The sequence below is a fragment of the Triturus cristatus genome, chromosome 10 (genome assembly GCF_964204655.1).
Source record: "Triturus cristatus chromosome 10, aTriCri1.1, whole genome shotgun sequence".
Classification (NCBI taxonomy): Eukaryota; Metazoa; Chordata; class Amphibia; order Caudata; family Salamandridae; genus Triturus; species Triturus cristatus.
Window position 1 is genome coordinate 652,164,750 of NC_140593.1, and position 19,890 is coordinate 652,184,639.

The window sequence follows — 19,890 nt, forward strand, 5'->3', positions numbered from 1 at the left end:
ACGGTAATCAGTGCACGCCGACACACACCGCCGATGCCTCACCGCATCACCCGCCAGCAGCCTTCATTTGTGATGGTTGCAGGTTGCCGCAGCTGCTTCTGTCCCCTCCAAGACAGCGCGTGGACCGGGAGCCGAGACGGATTAAGTCCGGTCGGCCATCTTGCCCGGCCACGCCCCTCACATTTAGTTTTTAAACGGTGAACCCAACTTTGTTCTTTTTGGGACAATATGTGTTCCGCATTCTGGTTCTTGGTGGTTAGCATCTCATTGACTGTCCAATGCAATTCATCAATTGTATGGTTTGAGTCAATATAGTGCTTGCTCAATTTTGTTGTGGCTTTTTTGCATTTTATGTTGCTTTTATGTTCTCTGATCCGCAGTTTGACTTTGCGACAGGTCATTCCAAAATATCTCAGTCCGCAAGGGCACGTGATCATGTAGATCACGTGCGTAGAATTACAATTATTGTGTTGTCGTTGAGTCCATATTAGGTTCTTAGAAAGGGTCAAAGTTTTTGTTGCAGTGGTTAGTCTGCATACTGCGCAAGAACCACATGGTTAATGGCCAATGATGGGATTCATATTCCAAGATGCAGTAATACTTTTTGTTTTTGTCCTTTGCGCCGGTCGTGTGTGAACTAGGAGGTCTTTCACATTGCTTGTTCTTTTATTTGCAAATATAGGTTTTGGCTATTTTAAACAGCCAGAGGTGACAATCTTCCTATTTTTGTTGATGATCTTCTTCACTGCGTTTGAAGCAGACAACGTCATCTATATATCGCTTCCAGAACAAAACCTTGGTGAAAATGGATTTTGGTAATTCAGTATGTGGTGTTTCTCAAAATTACTCGTATATAGGCCTGCTACCGATGGTGCGGAGAATTCAATAACATGCGTAACAACTTATAATACGGCTACCAACGCAGTGAAGAAGATCATCAACAAAGTGATCCATTCTCCCCCCCCCCTTCTTGATCTTTGTACGTTGTTTGGAAGCTGATGGATTATCGCTTTTGTTCTCCCTTCCCCTTTTTTGATTTAAAAGAATTCTCATGTGCGCCTGTAGATTTGTGCTACCCACATAGCGTAAGCCACAGGTGCACTCCAAAACAAACTGCAAAATCAGCCCTACAGTTATAGTTACCAGTGATTGCTACAGGATTCGGATTGAAAGGTGTAGTATAATGAGTAGGATTTGTGCTGAATTTGCATGCCCAGCATGATGTACATTTGAAAAACCCATATAGTTTTTGGGCTGATTTCAGAGCTTCTCTTAACTAAGTTGGTTCTCATCGAAGGTGCTCTCTTAAACGTGATTATAGGTTTGTCTGGCAATCTGTTGACCTAATACTCCATCTGTCAGTATTATTGGCCAGTTGTTATTGACTATTGCTCTCAACTGTCTCTCCTGGCGATTGTAGGTGGTTATGAGTCTAAGTGTCAAGCTTTCGGTGTTATCCTTTTCTGGCTTCTGATCTAATGACCAGTTCCCCTTTGTTGTATTCCTACTGTGTGTCAGTAGGCTGTCGCTGAGTTTCGCATTAGCTTTAAGTAATGCTGATTATTATTTTCTAATTGTAACCTCATTTTAAGAATCTTTCTACGGCTTCTTGCTGACATCTTTCACGATCTTTATTTGAACTACATATCTTGCGGAGTCTTAAGAATTCACCATAGGGAATACTGTTTTTGAGGTGTTTGGGGTGAAACCTCCTAGCATGCAGCGTTGAGTTACCTGCTGTTTGTTTACGATGTAGTGTTGTCTCTAGTTTGTTATTCGAGACATACTTTCTAGAATCTTCGCTCCACTACCTCTCCTTGCATCATCTCATACCTCTTTTACTATTCAGATCTCCCAAGCACGCCTTTCTAAATCTTTCCCTCCGACTCTTCCCGCTCCACCTCCTCTTTACTCATCAGAAACCACCTCCTACTGCTATGAACTCCAAAAAACAAATTCAAGACCCTTCCCTAGTCTATCCCTCCACTATTCCTTTTCAATCCAAATAACAGACTAACATGTTCACCACTCAAATTAATTTCCTATTCCAAATTGCCCACTAATCCTATTTTGGGTTGCAGAGTAGTGTGCTACTCACTGAAAAGTGGTTCAACTACTTTTGAGGGGTAGCAAGTGCTATATAAATGCAAACCTTTCCCCTCTACTAGCCCTTCACTAGCCTTCTCAATCCAAATTGCAGACTAACATATCCACCACTCAAATTACTTTCATATTTCCTTATACTAATTCACCACTATTCCTAGTCAGGGGTAGTAAGCACTATATAAATGCAAGTGCAATACATTTTCTTTCACTTCTCACTTTTCCATTCATGGTTTGTTTCCCCGTCTCAGTCTTTCTTTCTCCTTGCTTCCCTGTTGCTTTGTTTTTCTTACTCTGCATGGTGTGTAGCTTCATGTGGAAGTTGCAAATTCATCACATATGGTGAGCCACGTCACCACCTAGAGCAAAATTGTCACTTCAGCTGACACAATTGTGTCTGAAGTTATAAAGTTCTGTGCTGTAAAAGTAAATACTGATAAGTACACATACTGTTTACTGAACTTTATTGTGAAACTTCTGTTTAACTGATTTCATTTCTGTGCTCCTATATACCAGCCGACCTACAAGACTACCCCTAAGAGCAATATTGTTACCAATGTTAACTTCACTGGCATCCTTCACTGGGATGGTAACAGCATGTTATTTGTTTATACATCTCAAATCTCTTTATACAGATGTTTCACGTTTTAGTAAGTGGAGCTGTTCTTATACAACGTGGGCTCTGAGAATGCAAGACATTTTCTTGGTTAACATAAGCACTTAAGATGTCACTTCTGTTTTTTTCAGTGCCTGGATTAGGGTGGAACAGTTAAAACCTTACCATGCCCACAAGGAAGAGATGATGAAGGCTGCGAAGGGTAAGCGGTTCCAGCAAGCTGTTGATGCTGTAGAGGAGTTTCTAAAGAAAGCCAAGGCCAGGGAGCTAGCCAAGGAACAGGCCAAAGAACAGGTATGCTAAACATAAGATGTGGCTTTACCACCCTTTATTTTCCCTTTCCGTTTTACAGTTTCTAATGAATAGGATTTAGTTTCAGCACCATTCCTTTCCACATAGCCTACCGCAATCCTATTTTGTTTTATTTGCAGTCGTCCACGGAAGAGAAGAAAAGACGCAATTCCAGTGAGGAGAAAACCAAGAAAATACCATCATCCGAGAAGCGGAAGCTTGAGGGTAAAGTGAAAAAGGCCAGTGGGGGCTTGAAGAAGAAGACTATCTCCAGTGAAATGAAGAAAAAGATTCTTGCCAGGGAAATAAAGAAGAAGCTGCTTGCTAGTACCCTGAAAAAGAAGGTGCTTTCTGCTGCAGGGAAGAAAAAACTTCTCACAGCTGCAGGAAAAAAGAAGATATTGGGTAAGAAAACTCTCACTGCCAATGGAAAAAAGAAAACAGGAATCAAGAAGATTCTTACTGCAGATGGAAAGAAGAGTCTCAGTAAGAAGATTCTCTCAACCAATGCTAAGAAAAAAAAACTTCTCTCTGCTGACTTAAAGAAAAAAAAGGTTCTCACTGCTGAAGGGAAGAAGAAAAAGGTTGTCATTGAAGGGAAGAAGAAAATACTTAATGCCAGTGGAAAGAAGAAAATTGCTGCTAATGGGAAGAAGCTGCTTAGTGCTGAAGGGAAGAAGAAGATGCTCACTGCTGACAGTAAGAAGAAGAAAAACCTCGCTGCTCATGGGAAGAAAAAGATTCTCACTGCTGAAAGAAAGAAAATCCTCACTGCTAACAGGAAGAAGATTCTGCTTTCAACCAACCGTGGTTCGAAGTCCCATCTGAAAGGATTGGAAAAGCAGGGTCCACGTAAACGTGGTCGCCCTCCCAAAGATGACCAGGTTTGTAGCCTTTAAAAGCCAACTTGATTTGTTGTTGGATCTTCTGCTAAAATATTTTCTATTTTAGGTGCTAGGGCTACCATACATTCAAAGGGGGTCTAGTCTGCAGTAGCTATAACTGCTATTTTGCAACATTAATCTATCATAAATTCTCACTTTTACAGGGATGGACTTAAGGGAGTGTCTAGACCTTAGCAATGTGAATGTGAGTCCCCTCCAGTTGTTTTTGGCCACATTACATTTGGTCGAGGAACCATAATTGCAGATCATTTCAGGGTTGAACTGTAGAAAGTTTGGGAAATAATTTTGTCGTTAGGGCAGATATTTATTTTTTGTATTCTTCTATGGTGTTTGCCTAGACTTTGGCATGAAAAAAACTCTGATTGTCCATGACAATTATAAGTATACAAGTGAGGATGATAACCTACCACAAACTATAGACTTTACTCATTGCTGTTAGAGTGGTGAGCAGTAATTGTACAACCTGTGGGATTTTAAGGTCTAAGGGCCGGAGTCACACAAGTCAAGGAAAATGTTTGAAATGTACTTCTGCGTGTGTAGCGCTTTTCTGATTCACAAAAAATCCCTCATACTCTTGGAGGATTACATCAATTGTGAAGTTCCAGGCATGCGCCTATCCATAAAATGTATGCATGTGGTATTTGCACCTAGTGAAAACTTCTACATAGGGGCTGACTCTCATGCAAATGTGTATTTGCACAAAAACGCTTTTTGTAGGTTTTTTTTAATGTCCATGAGTTAATAGGTTTTATTTCCAAGTTTGGAAACCTCCTGCAAAAGATATGTGAATATGTGGCTATACATACATTCAAGCTTGCGAGAGCTAACCTCTTTTTGTCGCTAGGTCCACACCGGAAAACTCACAAATGCCCCTTTTTTAGCGATTGTGGAATTTCCTTCATACTGCCGGAATTTCTATATTCATAATGCTGTGTATGTATATGGTATTTGTGCATTCCGCATCACTAATGGTAATAATCGCAAGCATTCCTGCCTATGCAAGGGAACTCTGTCTATCCACATAGAGACTTCTAGCTGCAGATTCCTTACAGTAGACTATACTTCAGTCTGGAGCTGGTAACTTTTGGTGAGCAGTAAGCCTGCGCACTGGAAGATGGTGTTCGGCTTTGCGTGTCAGTGGAAGTGGCGTGTGCAGTGCCTATATAGCTGCCACTCCAGTGCACTGACGTCTGTTCTTTCCTTTCTGCACCAGCCAGCGTGGATCCAGGGATAGCTACCCCCGATCACTTCTTAACTGATCCATTTGTCAAAGATTTTTCCAGACTGTCTCCTGGTGTGAAGGATGTTCACCAGAAAGGCAGGTTTTAAGCCATGCCGTGCCTGTCCCCATCAGATGTTGGTGACAGTCCCCACTTGGTTTGTCTTTGATGTCTGCAGCGAGAGCATGCCGCGAAGACCTGAGGATTGCTGCACCATGCATCCTAAGGTCTTTCAAGCTCCTCGCTGCCTAATGTTGACCGACACTGCGACACTACAGATCGCGGTCGCAAGGATGGTCCTGTGATCATTTGCGAAGTTGTAACTGGGGATTGTCCTCCCACTTCCCCAAATACTGGCCTGGTCTCTTCCCCCTACTATGTCTAGGGAGGAGGGTTTGCTCTTTCGCAGTGGTGGTGTGGAGAGCGGCTAAGGTCCTGAACCTTATGCTACCCTCAGTGACAGTCAAGACATACGTCTTGATGGAGGTGCTTCAGCTAGAGTTGCCCCCACTGAACCATTAGTCCCATTTAATTAAACCCTTACTGCTATCCTAGCTCGGGGCCTGCCTGGTCCAAGCCCTGCACAGAGCTCCTGTGCATAGGACGATTGCCTGCCATCATAGCCTTGCTCCAGGTTATCCCAGTTTCTTCACGCCACACTGGAGAGCATGGTGGTTCAGGCCTCCACTTCCAAAACCAACCCTGGAACATTGCCTACCACTCCACCAGAAGGGGAATCCAAAAGGCTGGATAACTTCGGGAAGAGGATATTCTCTTCTCACAGCCTTCCACTGCGGTAGGTAAACACTGCATGCCTCTTGGGCTGATACTCTCATACGATCTGGAACTTGGCTGCGCAAGTCTAGAAGGAGGCCCAAATCATACTCTCCCAAGCAATTGCTGATGGGAGGGATGCAGCCAGGTTCACCATATCATGTGAGCTGATCATGACAGACTCGCTGGGCTGAGTGATTTTTTTTTTTTCTTTTTTTCATTTTTTTTTCTTTCATCTGTGGCCCTTAGATAATGGGTCTTGTTGAGAATACTGGCTTTTCAGGGAATGTCCAGGCCTTCTTCATGGGCATGCTCGTTGATAGCGCCCATCTGTTCGGAGACGCTTCAAGGACAGCCGGGCTACGGCCAGGTCCTTGGGTCTTTCCATGGCCCCTCGCCAACTCCAATCCACCTTCCGCATCACATAATGGGCTTTCAATCACATCCATATAATCCCAGCTACCACGACCAGTAAGATTCACAATCATTTAGTGGCCAATGACGCATTTCCCACAGGCCACATGGGACAGGTAGCAGAAGTCGGGCCAGTCCACCTTCACCCAGTAGTCATAGCCTCCAAACCCCTTTAGTTTGCCCTCCATCCATCTTAGGCGCCCAGTTGGGGCAAGATATGCCATCACCTGTGCCACTGACAGTCAATAACATCCGACCGTTGAGTTGTGCAGCTTGTCCAAAGGGGCCATCCCTCCTCTTTGTGACCACCCCTCCACCCATGCCACCCAATTACGACAGGCTGACGGAGGACCACCGCTCCTTGCTTTGCCAGGAAGTGTTGGTTTTCTTGGCCAAGGGAGCTATAGAGAAGGTGCCGGCATCAGAAGTAGGTTGTGGTTGCTTTCGCCACTATTTTCTAAAGCCTTAGAAGGACAGAGGTCTTCTTCCTATTCTAGATCTGCGCCTTTTCAACCTGTCCCTGAAAAAGGAGGAATTCAAGATGCCCGTGCAAGTCCTGTCTGCCCTAGACCCAGGCGAATGGATAGTCGAGTTGGACTTACAGGTTGCATATTTCTACATTCCCATCCTGCATATTTCCACATTCCCATCCTCCCACAGACATTACCTGCTGTTCGCGGTGGGCCAAGTGCACTTTAACTTTGTCATGCTCCCCTTTGGCCTTACCAGCACCCCTCGGGTGTTCACCAAAGTGATGGCGGTGGTTGCCGCGCACCTCCGGAGGTCAGGTGTTCTAATATTCCCCTTCCTTGATGATTGGCTGTTAAAGGCGGGCTCGCCACTGGTAATTGGCTGCCACCTTCAGACTATGGCAAACATCCTACACTTGCTGGGGTTTACTATTAACATGCGTAAGGCACACCTGACCCCCTCGCAGATGCTCCCTTTCATCAGAGGTGTTCTAGACACAGTGCAGTTTTAAGCCTATTCTCCTGAGTGGCGGGTCCAGGATACGCAGGCTATGATACCGATGTTTCATCCACTATCTTTTATTTAAGTGAGATGGACTTTTCGGTTGTTGGACCTCATGGCCTCCTGCATCCTGCTTGTGACACATTCTCGTTGGCGTATGCAGACACTGCAGTGGGACTTGAATTCCCAGTGGGCCCAGCATCAGTGGAATTTTTCCGACATGGGCCAGATCTCGGAGGGAAGTAGAAAAGAGCTGCAGTGATTGTAAAGAACCGCAGTTGGGTCAGTGACTGACCCCTCTCCGTTCCCCAACCAGAGCGGACTTTAGTGACAGATGCTTTACTCGTCAGCTGGAGTGGCCATCTAGGAGAGATGGAGATTAGAGGACTCTGTTGTGAAGCTCAGATTCCACCAGTATTATGTTTGCTCTCATTTGGCGATACCTTTCAGCTTCCGCCAAGCGAAAGCAAACTGCTATATCCCCAAGGTTGCGATCCGAGGAACATAGCAGGAGCTAACCCTGGGTGTTGGTGGTCCCCAAAGCCATAATTGACTCCAAGAGAAGGGCTCATAGCACCCCTCATTTTTATTCATGAGCCGCTCTGGAAAGGTGGTGGTCCCCGGGGCCGTATATGGCCCAGGAGTCCAGCCAGTCCCTGGTTAATGGTACCACAGGTGCCCAGGGCACTGTGACCAGTGAAGGCCTCTAAAGGCTCCAGCACTTATTGTGCCGCCCTTGGAGGCCCTGTACCTTTACACTCACACACTGCCTTGCCAGGCTATGTGTTTTGGTGCAGAACAAAATGAAAAGTCGACATGGCACACATTCCTGGGTGCCATGCCTACAACCTACTGCCCTGGCATAGATCAGCCACCCCTTGAGCTGGGTGCACTATACCAGTGGTGAGGGTACAGTTGCATGAGCCCTGTACCCCTACAGTGTCTAAGCCAATTCTTGGACATTGTAAGTGCAGTAATGCCTTTAGGAGTATATGGTGTTTCATATCGAACTTCTCAGCACATTAAACCCACTCTGATGTCAGTGTGGGATTTAATGAAATATGCACACAGAAGGCATCTTAGAGATGCCCCCTGAAAAATAACTTAACACTAGTGTCCAGGCTGACTGCCTGCTCTCCAGCTGTCACCGCCAGACATGTGTCTGGACACCTGGGTCGAGAGCCTGCTGCTCTTGGGGGCCTGAAACAATGCACACCCTGGGACGAGGTGCCAAGCCTCCTCCCTCATGGTGGGAAGGGCCCACAAAGGGGAAGCTTCAAAGGCTTGCCGCGTTTGTGAGCTTCCCCATGCCTTTTGCTACTTCCAGCAACTGGTCCCCACTGGTTCTGACCACCACTTTGGGCTGGAGAACCAACGGGAAAACCAAGTGAGGAAAGTGAGGTGTGCTCACCTTTGCCAACCCCACCCCTTAGGTGTGAGGCACGGTGAAGCACAACTCTTAGTCCCCGCCATCTTGCAGATGGTGGGACACAGCCAACCAGAGTGAGGCATATGCCCCCCCTCACACTGGAGGGTAACTTATTAGGTGTACCCACCCCAAGGAAGGGACCCATTGGTCCTAAACTTTTACTTACCGATAACGCCCCTAAGTCTAGGATTTAGGGGCACCCCTGAACCCTGGCTCCTCAGACAATCCATGACCAAGAATAAAAGAAGGACCGGACAGCCGTGCTGAAGCTAAGAAGAGTAGGATGCCCACAGACATGGCCCCAGCCCTACTGGCCTGTCCCCACCTTGAACCTGCATGAGCGAAACTCCAATGTGTCCTGCAGCCAGCAACCTCAAGAACCCCGAGGACCTGCCCTGCCTTCCAAGGAAAAGTCTTTTTTTCCTGTGAACACAGGATTTGTTCACCTACAGACTCTAGCTCCGGCAAAATCCACGAGTCTTCAACACTCTGCACCCAACGCCCATGGCCCGAGTTAGAGTGGCCCAACACCACAAGGAGGTCTCCCGGGTGATACTTATCCGAGACCCAGTGATACCTGACCTGCCTCAAGCTTCCAGTCGACACCTGCAGCCTCGATCCGGATGGTCCCCCCCAACCGTGACCAGGAGCTGGTAAGAAGATTCGACCCTAAAAGACACCCCTGCAATGCCCCACGGCCTTGGGTGGCCCAAACAATGGTGTCTTAGCAACCCCCATCATCCCAACTTACCTCTCAAAGTGGTGGTCACACCAAGAAGTCATTAGTCCCGAGCCTGCAGTGTGTTTGCAAACCAGAGAACCCCCATGGAAAGTAACAGGGCACCCGATGCCAAAACATCACCCTGCACCCGGCCGCCCTAGTGCCACTGAGGGTGTACCGTTGGTGCTAACTTGAACCCCCATTTGCCCTGAGCTAAAGTCCAAGACCTTTGCTCCCACAACCTTGTGGCCTGCTCTTGAGCAGCCACCAACCGAATCCCCCCTATCCCCCATTGGATAACATTGGGCCTCAACACTGCACCCGGTGCCCTAGTGCTGCTGAGGGTGCTTTGAGAGTTAATTCTCGACCCTGGGAGACCCCCGAGTCTAACCCCAAAAACCAACTCCCTCAACAAAGAACGTTCCTGTTAACCGATAACTGTTTACTCCCATAAGATAACATTGACTGTTTTCTATGAAAAGGTTTCTAAGTGTGGAGTTGGAAAATCTATAAAAGTCTATACAACTGTGTACAAATAACCAAAACGCATTTACTTACCTTTTTCCAAGAAATGTCCCAGTGCAGTATCCAGGTATATCACTGTGTAAGAAAAGTAATCTGCAAAGTAATATTCATGACCTGGTATTGAAAAGTCATCATAAAGTATCTGTACAATATTTTAAGGTACTGCATATCCAGTGATTCTACTGTAACCAAAGTACACATTCAACTGCAATTCAAACTGTATTGTTACTGCAAAGTATAAATCACTTACCTGTGCCAGGCTGGCTTGGTTCTAAGAAATAAATGTATCTAAATAAATAATATTTTTATACAAAGCAAATTGGTCTTAGTTAAGTCTTTGAGCGTGTGCAATCATTTGCTGGTTAGGTGTGTACAACAAATGCTTAACACTACCCTGTGATTAAGCCTTACTGCTCGCCCACACTACCACAAATAGAGAGTAAGGTGCTATCTACTTTTACCTCGGCCTACCTTTGGGGTTCCACTGGACTCTGTGCACACTATACCTCATTTTGATATAGTATATACAGAGGCAGCTTCCTACACATTGTAAATGACAATGCCTTTTATTTATCTGTTTTAAAAACAACACATGAATAAAAGGCATTGTCATTTACAATGCCAATAGCTAAAATTCTCATAAATGCATTGCAAATGCTTGTTTATTAAAACACTTTTATTACTTTGAGGTAATAGGAGAAGGCCGGATATTACAGATATCAATATATTTACATTAATAATACTAGCATATCTTAACATACATCAAAACAATAAGTATTAAAAACATAATGGTGGCTAAGGCAGGATGATGGGGGTGGGGGGGTTGTATCTGTCGACTGTGTCTTGGCCAGTGGTACAGAGGGAAGGGGTGTAGGTAGGTGATTGAGGGGATGTAGTTAGATCGGTCTCTAAAGTCTGTAAATAGTTACGAAGGGGTTACCAAAGGTCTTGGTTGGGGGGGGGGGGGGGGGTTGTAATGTGGCATACACTTTGCTGGTTAAATCGCATTATTTCATACTCCTGAGCCAGGCTGTTTGTAGTGGAGGGCAATCTCTCTCTTAGCCAATAGCAAAGCAATGGCTGAAAACCGCCAAAGAATTTTAGGAAGAGACAAAACATTACCCAAGAGTGCCAGGAGGGGGAGGGCTCAAGGGTCAGTTAAATCATATGGGATAAAAAATGTCGACGACTGCTGTCCAATAAGTGGCGATGATGGGGCAGGTCCATGTCATATGTGCAAATGTAGCTTCTGGTACTTTGCATTTAGGGCAGAGGGAAGGCCTGCAGGAATCTATTTTGGCCAGGCCAGCTGGCGTAGTGTATGTTATGTGTAAGAATTGGAAATTGAGTAATTTATGACGGTTAGCCTAGAGACGAAATGGCTCCCATTGGGATCTGTAATTAGTAATGTAAGAGATATATAGTCCTCGGGTGCGAGTGGTAAGGGGGGGAATAGAGTGTACCATACCAACTAGTCGGCGTAAAACTAATTGATCCTTGTGTGGGATCAGAAATATTGGGATCCGTGGCGAGGGATATTAAATGACCGTCTCGGAGTAAAGTACCAAATATGTGGAGCTCATGCTTGGTCTGGCCAGGCCGGCTGGCGTAGTGTATGTTCTGTGTAAGAATCGGAAATTGAGTAATTTATGACTGTTAGCCTAGAGACGAAATGTCTCCCATTGGGATCTGTAATTGGTAATGTAAGAGATATGTAGTCCTCAGGTGCCAGTGGTAAGGGGGGAATCGCGAGTGCACCGTACCAACTAGTTCCGGAGTAATGGACGGAAGCACCCCTACGAATGTCGAAGGATGCGAATTTGAGATAAGTGATGTTCCCCCTTCAGCTCCAGAAACGTCAGACTTTACTTCCTACGTGCGGATTAACCTGCCGCATGACTGGACTGAGAAGCCCGCCGAGTTGGTAGTTGCGGCAGGTATCGAGAAAAGTAATCTCGTGCCCCGCGTCCACAACACCCGGAGAAGACGATCCATCCGCGGCGTCCCGCATTAGACGCAAAGTTAATGTACAGCTTCTGTACCTCCTTGAATGTGCCCTAAAGAAGTTTTACGTCCCTGCAAAGACTAAAAAGAGAAAAAAAACTAAAACTGGTATCACAAGTCCTCCTGACAAAGACCTACCCTGATGAAGACCTTTGGCATAAGAAGTGCAATCTAGAAGGTCGAAACGCATTGGTTATAAATTGTTGAGAGACTCGCTCAAAGAACCTAGCAATAACTTTGGTCCCGGATTTGGACACAATAGAGCCCAGGGCGTATGGCCCCTATACTAGGTTCAAGATAGTGGTGCGACCTCCCTTTGGCACAAGAAACTAGTGTACTCTGAGGACAGAAATGATAGAGTCCCTGTACTGTTTATTAAGAAAGGATTAGGGCTATTTGTCTGTTGAAATGCACAGTCTTTGGTGCCTGTTAGCATCATGTTTTATGTTTGTAAATTGTATAGATGGTGGTTTATTGTAAATATGATCTAGATTTACAAAGTATGTTCATTTGTTCATACTTTACACACACAACACGGCAAGAAGGTTATCGTCTAGCTAGTTCAGCATAGGGTGAATGTGTTTTGGGAAAAATAAATAAACGTTTCATATATTCAAGTATAATCCAGGGATAAATAAAAAATCCAACTGGAGAAAAAGAAAAATTGGATCTATGGTGTCAGAGGTATCTTGTTTTTGCATATAGTTTAGGATTCCTACCTCTGTACTCCTGAACAGAATCACTCACCTGTTTCTTATCTGCTCCGTACCAACTAGTCGGCGGAAAACTAATTGATCCTTGTGTGGCATCAGAAATATTGGGATCCGTGGCGTGGGATATTAAATTACCGTCTGGGAGTAAAGTACCAAATATGTGGAGCTCATGCTTGGTCTCTGTGCGCTGTACTAGCTTTGCAAGAGTTAATGGTAGCCAGGGGTTGGGGACCAGTGGAGTGCTTGGGAATATAAAGGGGTCAAAACCATTACCCGCTACGTTTTTGAAGGGCCCAGCATGTTGTGGATAGGGTCTGTATATCTGTGGGATCCAGTTTAAGTCCTTGTGGTAATAAGGCAGCCAAAAGAGTGGGATCCGATACGTTGCGCTAAGATTAAGCATATGGCTAACGGGCATCATGGTGATATTAATGGTGAGCAAACTGAGACTGTGCGACTTGAAACCAGACTTGAAAATTGGAGACAGCGAAACGACCGCGTTGATGCAGGAGGACAAGGGTGTCCCAAGTGACCCGAGGATCTACGGCAGGCCCAGATCAGGCGAGTTAATAACCCGCATAGGGATGCAAAAAAAGGTATAGATATATTTTGGAATAAATAAAGAAAACACTGATGGACTACCATTTTAATAATGACAATTCGGCCCGCCCATAGATAAGGGAAGTTGTATCCAGCGTTCTATCTGTTTGGTGGGGTTTGTTTGAAAATGGCGGGGTCATAATTGAGACGAAGAAACTGACATAAACTTTGAAAGCATCCCATAACATGGCCTGGGTGTTGACTGAGTGGGCGTTCAGCCTGATTCTGAATGAAATACAGCATCCAGCAGGGCCGTTGAGTGAAGGACCATCTATGGTCCCTACCTCCTCTGTAAAGTGGTGCAAAAGACGATCCAATTGGAACGTGATCTGATAATGTGCGTGGTAGTATCTGTATAACCGGTATCCAAGGGCTAGTGTAGAGAGGTACCAATAGTCTAGCCGGGGTCAGTGCAGCGTGTGGGGCAGAGTAGAAAGTGGGCCCTGGAGTGTTTGGTTGATGAGTGCGCCTGGCATCCTTAAGGCCATAAGCATATATTGTGTCAAGGAGGGTGCGCAATGAGCGGGGTTTGCCACTGGTGCATAGGCTTGTTGTATTCAGAAAGAGGTCAATGTCTAAATTTATATTGCCTCCCAATATGGTAATGTCCGTTTTAAAGTGGTCTAGGAGAGCTGATACTTCATGAAAAAAGGAGGGGGCATTCAGCAGTAGAATTCTCCTCCCAGTAGAGTGCCTGGGACTAATATGTAACATCCGTAGCGCCAGTAACAGTAGTGTTGTGATGGAAAGGATAGGTCCTATGAAAAAGTATGCACACACCACGGGAATATGAGCTGTAATTGGAGAAGTATCTGTGTGTTTCCCATGAGGCAGCCGAGATGTGTTTCTTGTTGAAAAGCTACAGTTATTCCATGTCGATTCAGATATGATAACACCTGCTTTTCCAGTGTTGTATCTTTTATAGATTGACATGACTGAATCTTCCCCGTCGTCGTCCCACGGTAACAGTAAAATAGCAGGATCAAGCTTTAAACTTAATTCCCTTTGGAATGCAATAGCAATAGCATTTAGCAACAGTTAACATAATTTTAAAACATCCAAACTCCAGCCAATCACAGCAAAGACCCAGAGTATCCATCCCCTGCAGTGCCACCATACCATAGATTTCTTACTTTACGCTGTGTGTTAGGGAGTCTCCTTGAGCTCTGCTCAGTCAGTGTTTCTACTTTACCCTTTTCAACTTCCAGCTGGCAGTTCCTTTTCTTCAACCATCTCTTCAGCTGAGTGTAGGCAGCTGCCTCTGAATATACTATACCAAAATGAGGTATAATGTGCGCAGAGTCCAGTGGATCCCCAAAGGTAGACAGAGGTGAAAGTAGATAGCACCTTACTTTCTATTTGTGGTAGTGTGGGCAGTAAGGCTTTATCAGAAGGTAGTGTTAAGCATTTGTTGTACTCACTCAGGCAGCAAATGATGTCACACACTCAAAGACTGAACTCAGACCAATTTGTTTGTATAAAAAATATTTAGTTATATTTATTTTCTAGAACCGAGCAAGCCTGGTACAGGTACGTGTAAATGGTACTTTTCAAGGCAGGTAATACAAGCAAGCTGAATGAAAATGTCTTTGCTACAGTTTTGTAAATCTTTACAATAGAGTGGAAATTACTGTTACATTACTTTTGATTACTTTTCAGATACCTTATAGATTAATTTTTCTACATCGTGTGATATGCCTAGATATCTCACTGGGATATTTCCTAGAGAAAAGGTAAGTAAAGCAGTTTTTAATTATTTGCAGTTTTTCAAGTTCTCATACAAAGCCAACTCCATGCTTTTTTTTTTCTAAGAGAAAACAGTCAATGTATTCCTATAGAGAAAATGTGGTTATCAGCTAACAGGTAAGTACTTGGTTGTTGGAGTTGGTATTCTGGGGTTAGAACCAGAGTTCCCCCAGGGTTAAGGTTGCACTTCCAAAGCACCCACAGTGGCACCAGGGCGGCCCGGTGCAGAGTGCTGAGGCCCAAAGTTATCCAATGGGGGATAGGGAGCCTGCGGTTGCTGGCTGCTCAATAGCAGGCCACAAGGTTGTGGGAGCACTGGTCCTGGTGTTAGGCTTAGGGCAAAGGGGGGTCCAAGGTTGCACCCAAAGTACTCCTGCAGCGACGTCTGTGTGCAGGTTTGGATTCCGTTGCCCTGTTAATTTAGTGGGGATTCTCCGGTTGCAACAAGATTGCAGGCCCGGGAACAAAGATCTTCTGGAGGTGACCACTGGTTGGAGAGGTAAGTTGGGATGCCTGGGGATGCTGGGACACCATTGGTTGGGCCACACAAGGCCGTGGGATGTCGGGTGCAGGGGTGTTTTTAGGTGTCTGGTTTTTCTTAACATCTCCGTTCGCAGTCTGAGGGAATCCTCCTGAAAGAGGCTGCAGGCTTTGGCTGGTGATTCGAGGCAGGTCAGATCACAAGATCTCAGGTTAGGATCGCCGGGGAGTCCTACTCGAGGTGTTGGACAACTCGAAGTCGGTCTGTAGGAGTCTGGTGCAGAGTGGTGCAGATTTGGCCAGAGCCAGAGTCTGTGGATGAGCAAATCTGGTGCTCACGGGAGACAAAGTCTTTGGCTTGGAAGGCAGGACAGGTCCTTCGAGTTCTTGAGTCTGCTGGCTGCAGGACACACCGGGATTTCGCTGTAGCAGGTTTGAGGTGGGGACAGGCCGGTAGGGCTGGGGCTAAGTCGGTGGACATCCTCCTCTTCTTAGTTCAGCACGTTTTATTCGGTCCTTCTTCTCTTCTTCTGGTTGATTCTTGTCTGAGGAGGCAAGGTTCAGGTTCAGGGGTGTTACAGGTAGGTAATGGCTGGGATCAATGGGTCCCTTCCCCCCCCCTATTATGCCACCCTCCAGTGGGAGGGCGCATATTCCTCACTCAGTTTGGCTGAGTCCCCGCCCCCCCCCCCCCCCCCCCCCCCCTCCATCTGCAAGATTGTGGGGACTGAGTTCTGCTTCACCTGTCCTCCCCCACCTGACTTGGTTTTCCTGCAGATATTCTCCTGCCCAAAGTGGGGTCGGAACCGGTGGGGGCAAGTTGATGGAAGCAGCAAAGGCCTGGGGTAGCTCATGAAGGCAGCAAGCCTTTGAAGCTTCCCTTTCGTGGCCCCTCCCATCTTGGGGGAGGAGGCTTAGCACCTCGTCCCAGGATGTGCATTGTTTCAGACCCCTGAGAGCCGCAGGCTCTCGACCCAGGGGTCCAGAAACATGTCTGGGGTGGCAGCTGGCGAGCAACCAGTCAGCCAAGACACTAGATTCAGGTAGTTTGTCAGGGGGCATCGCTAAGATGCCCTTGAGTGCATTTTTTATTAAATCCCACACTGGCATCAGTGTGGGCTTAATGTGCTGAGAAGTTAGATACCAAACTTTCCAGTTTTGAGTAAAGCCATTATGATGCTATGGAGTTCGTAATGACAAACTCCCAGCAAGATATACTCTTAAAGGCATTACTTCACTTACGTCTAAGAATTGGCTTAGACACTGTAGGGGTGCAGGGCTCATGCACCTGTACCCTCACCACGGTATAGTGCACCCAGCTAGAGGGGTGGCTGAACTATGCTAGGGCAATGGGTTGTAGGCATGACACAGGGATGTGTGCCATGTAGACTCTTCACTTTGTTCTGTACCAAAATAAGCACACTGTAATGGCAGTTTGTGTGTAGGTACAGGGCTTCTAAGGGTGGCACAATAAGTGCTACAGCCCTTGGAGGCCTTCCCTGGCCACAGTACCCTTGGTACCTGTGGTACTGTTTACAGGGTACTGATCTGTGGCCAAAGAATGCCAATTGGATTTTGTCTTAATGCAGTTTAGGGACAAAACATGGGTCCTGGGTACCTGTGGGCAGGAACCCAGGGCACACTCAGTCAAAGTACATCAGCAGTTTTGCAAACAGTGGGGGCTACCATGCAATTAGAGGGCTCTTACAACACCCCCCCCCCCTTCCCCCAACAAAAGAGGATTAGACTAACCTTTCCCTAGAGAGTCTTCATTTTCTAAGCGGAAGTTCCTGGCAAGCCCCTCTGCATTAGCAGGTCTGTGTTCCACTATAAAGTCCATTCCCCGTAGAGAGATGGACCACCTGAAAAGTTTAGGATTTTCCCCTTTCATATGCATAGGCCATTTGAGAGGTCTGTGGTCAGTTTGAACTAGGAAGTGGGTACCAAGCAAGTATGATCTCTGCTTCTTCGGGTACCAAACCACAGCAAAGGCCTTCCACTCAATGACACTCCCAACGCATGTCCCTGGGGAAAAGCCTCCTGCTTATAAAAGTAACAGGTTAGTCTTGGCCTTCGTCATTGGTCTGGGATAGGGCCGCTCCTATCCCTAGCTCAGAGGCATCAGTCTGCACTATGAACTGCTTGGTATAGTCTGGAGCTTTGAGAATTGGTGCTAAGCACATTGCCTCTTTCAGGGTGTCAAAAGCCTTTTGACAGCTAACTGTCCAGTTTACCTTTTTGGGCATCTTCTTGGAGGGGAGTTCTGTGAGAAGAGTCACATTGGACCCATATCCCTTCACAAACCTCCTGTAGTACCCAGTCAAGCCAAGGAATGCCCTGACTTGGGTCTCAGTTGTTGGAGCTACCCAGTCCAGGATGGGCGGTAAGGGTTGCACATGGCCTCCACCAAGAAGGGGGGCCAAGTATACCACTGTTCCCTGCCCTATTTGACATTTGGATGCCTTGATAGTTGGGCCTGGGGTTTGCAGGGCTTTTAAAATTTAACCAGGTGGATCAGGTGATCCTGCCAGGTGGAGCTAAATACAGCAATATCATCTAGAACTGCTGCACTAAAGGACTCTAATCCAGCAAGGACTTGATTCAACAACCTTTGGAAGGTGGCAGGGGCATATTTGAAACCAAAGACATAACAATAAACTGACAATACCCATCAGGCGTGGAACATGCTGTCTTTCTTTTGCTCCTGGTGCCATGCCAATCTGCCAGTACCCTGCAGTTAAGCCAAAGGTACTTAAAAATGTATCTGCACCAAATTTATCTATCAATTCATCAGCTCTTGGGATCAAGTGAGCATCTTTCTTGGTGACAGAGTTGAGCCCTCTATAGTTCACACAGAACCTAATTTCTCTCTTTCCACCCTGTGGGTGAAGTTTGGGGACTGGAACCACTGTGCTGGCCCAGGGGCTCTCAGATGGTTCAATAACCCCTAACTCCAGCATCTTGCGGACTTTAGCTTTGATGCTTTCTTTGACTTGGTCAAACTGTCAATAGATTTTGTTCTTGACAGGTACACTGTCCCTAGTGTCCACATCATGGGGACACCAGTTTGTCTGACCTGGGGGTCAGTGAAAAGAGCTTAGCATAGTGTTACAAGACTTACTTGCAATAAGCCTGCTGTTGGGCAGAGAGGGTGTCTGAATAGACAACTCAATCCACTGACCCATCTTTGGGGCTGTAAGAGAGGAGGTCAGGGAGAGGTTCCCCTCTGTCTCCTGATCTTCGTCAGTCACCATCAGCATGGTAATATCAGCCCTTTCATGGAAAAGCTTAAGGCAGTTCACCTGGATCACCCTTTTGCATGTCCTGCTTGTGCCCAGTTCTACCAAGTAGGTTACATCCTTTTTATTTTCTAAGACGGGGTAAAGGCCACTCCATTTGTCCTGGAGAGCCCTTAGTGCCACTGGCTCCAAAGCTGACTCCTTTTGCCCTGGTCAGAACTTCACCAGTACAGCATTTTGGTCATAGTGCCTCTGGAGCTCCTGGCTGGCCTCAAGATTCTTGGAAGCTTTTTCCATGTACTCTACCATTCTGGACCTTAGGCCTAGTACATAGTCCACAATGTCTTGGAGAGGCTTCTTCCAACCCTCTTTTACAAGACAGAGTGACCCCCTAACAGGATGGCCAAACAAATGTTCAAAGGGGGAGAACCCTACTACCTTCTGAGGCACCTCTCTGAAGGTGAAAAAGCAAGCATAGTAAGAGGACATCCCATCTCCTTTTGAGGTTTTCAGGGATATGGTGTAGTAAATCTGTACTGCACTCCACACTCTTTCCATATATGTTTTAGGAAAGGAGACATGAAGTTTGAACCTCTGTCTGAAACCACCTAATTAGGAAACCCTACCCTGGTTAAGACACCAATGAGGGCATTGGCTACTGCAGGAGCTGTAGTAGTCATAAGGGGAATTGCTTCAGGATACCTGGTGGCATGATCCACTACCACCAGTATGAATTTGTTTCCGGATGCTGCGTTGGGAGGTTCAAGTGGACCCACTATGTCCACACCTACCATTTCAATGGGAACCTCAAGCACTGGTAGTGGAATTAAGGGGGCCTTTGGGTGTCTACCCATTGTGCTACTGGCTTGACGGGTGACACAGGAGCTGACAAACTCCTATACATTCTGAGACATCTGGGGCCTGTAAAAGTGACTGACTAGCCTTTCCCAAGTTTTGGTTTGGCCCATATGTACAGCTAGGGGGATGTTATGAGCTACAGTTAGTAAGAACTCCCTGTACTTCTGAGGCGCTGCCACGCTCCCAGTGCCTCCAGGGTTGGGGTCTCTGGCCTCAGAGTACATTAGTCCCTCCTCCCAATAGACTCTATGGGTACCACTGACCTCTCCCTTCTCCTGTG

The 19,890-nt window shown here is 46.3% G+C and overlaps 1 protein-coding gene across 1 annotated transcript in view; it reads left to right on the forward strand.

Annotated features, from left to right (window-relative positions):
- The window catches only part of GLYR1 (glyoxylate reductase 1 homolog), a 456,170-nt gene that overhangs the window by 146,791 nt on the left and 289,489 nt on the right, over window positions 1–19,890 (forward strand). Inside the window, exons 4-5 of the mRNA XM_085632218.1 lie at window positions 2,851–3,013; window positions 3,151–3,894. Of these exons, the coding sequence (XP_085488344.1) occupies window positions 2,851–3,013; window positions 3,151–3,894 (907 nt within the window). The remainder of the gene's footprint in view (window positions 1–2,850; window positions 3,014–3,150; window positions 3,895–19,890) is intronic.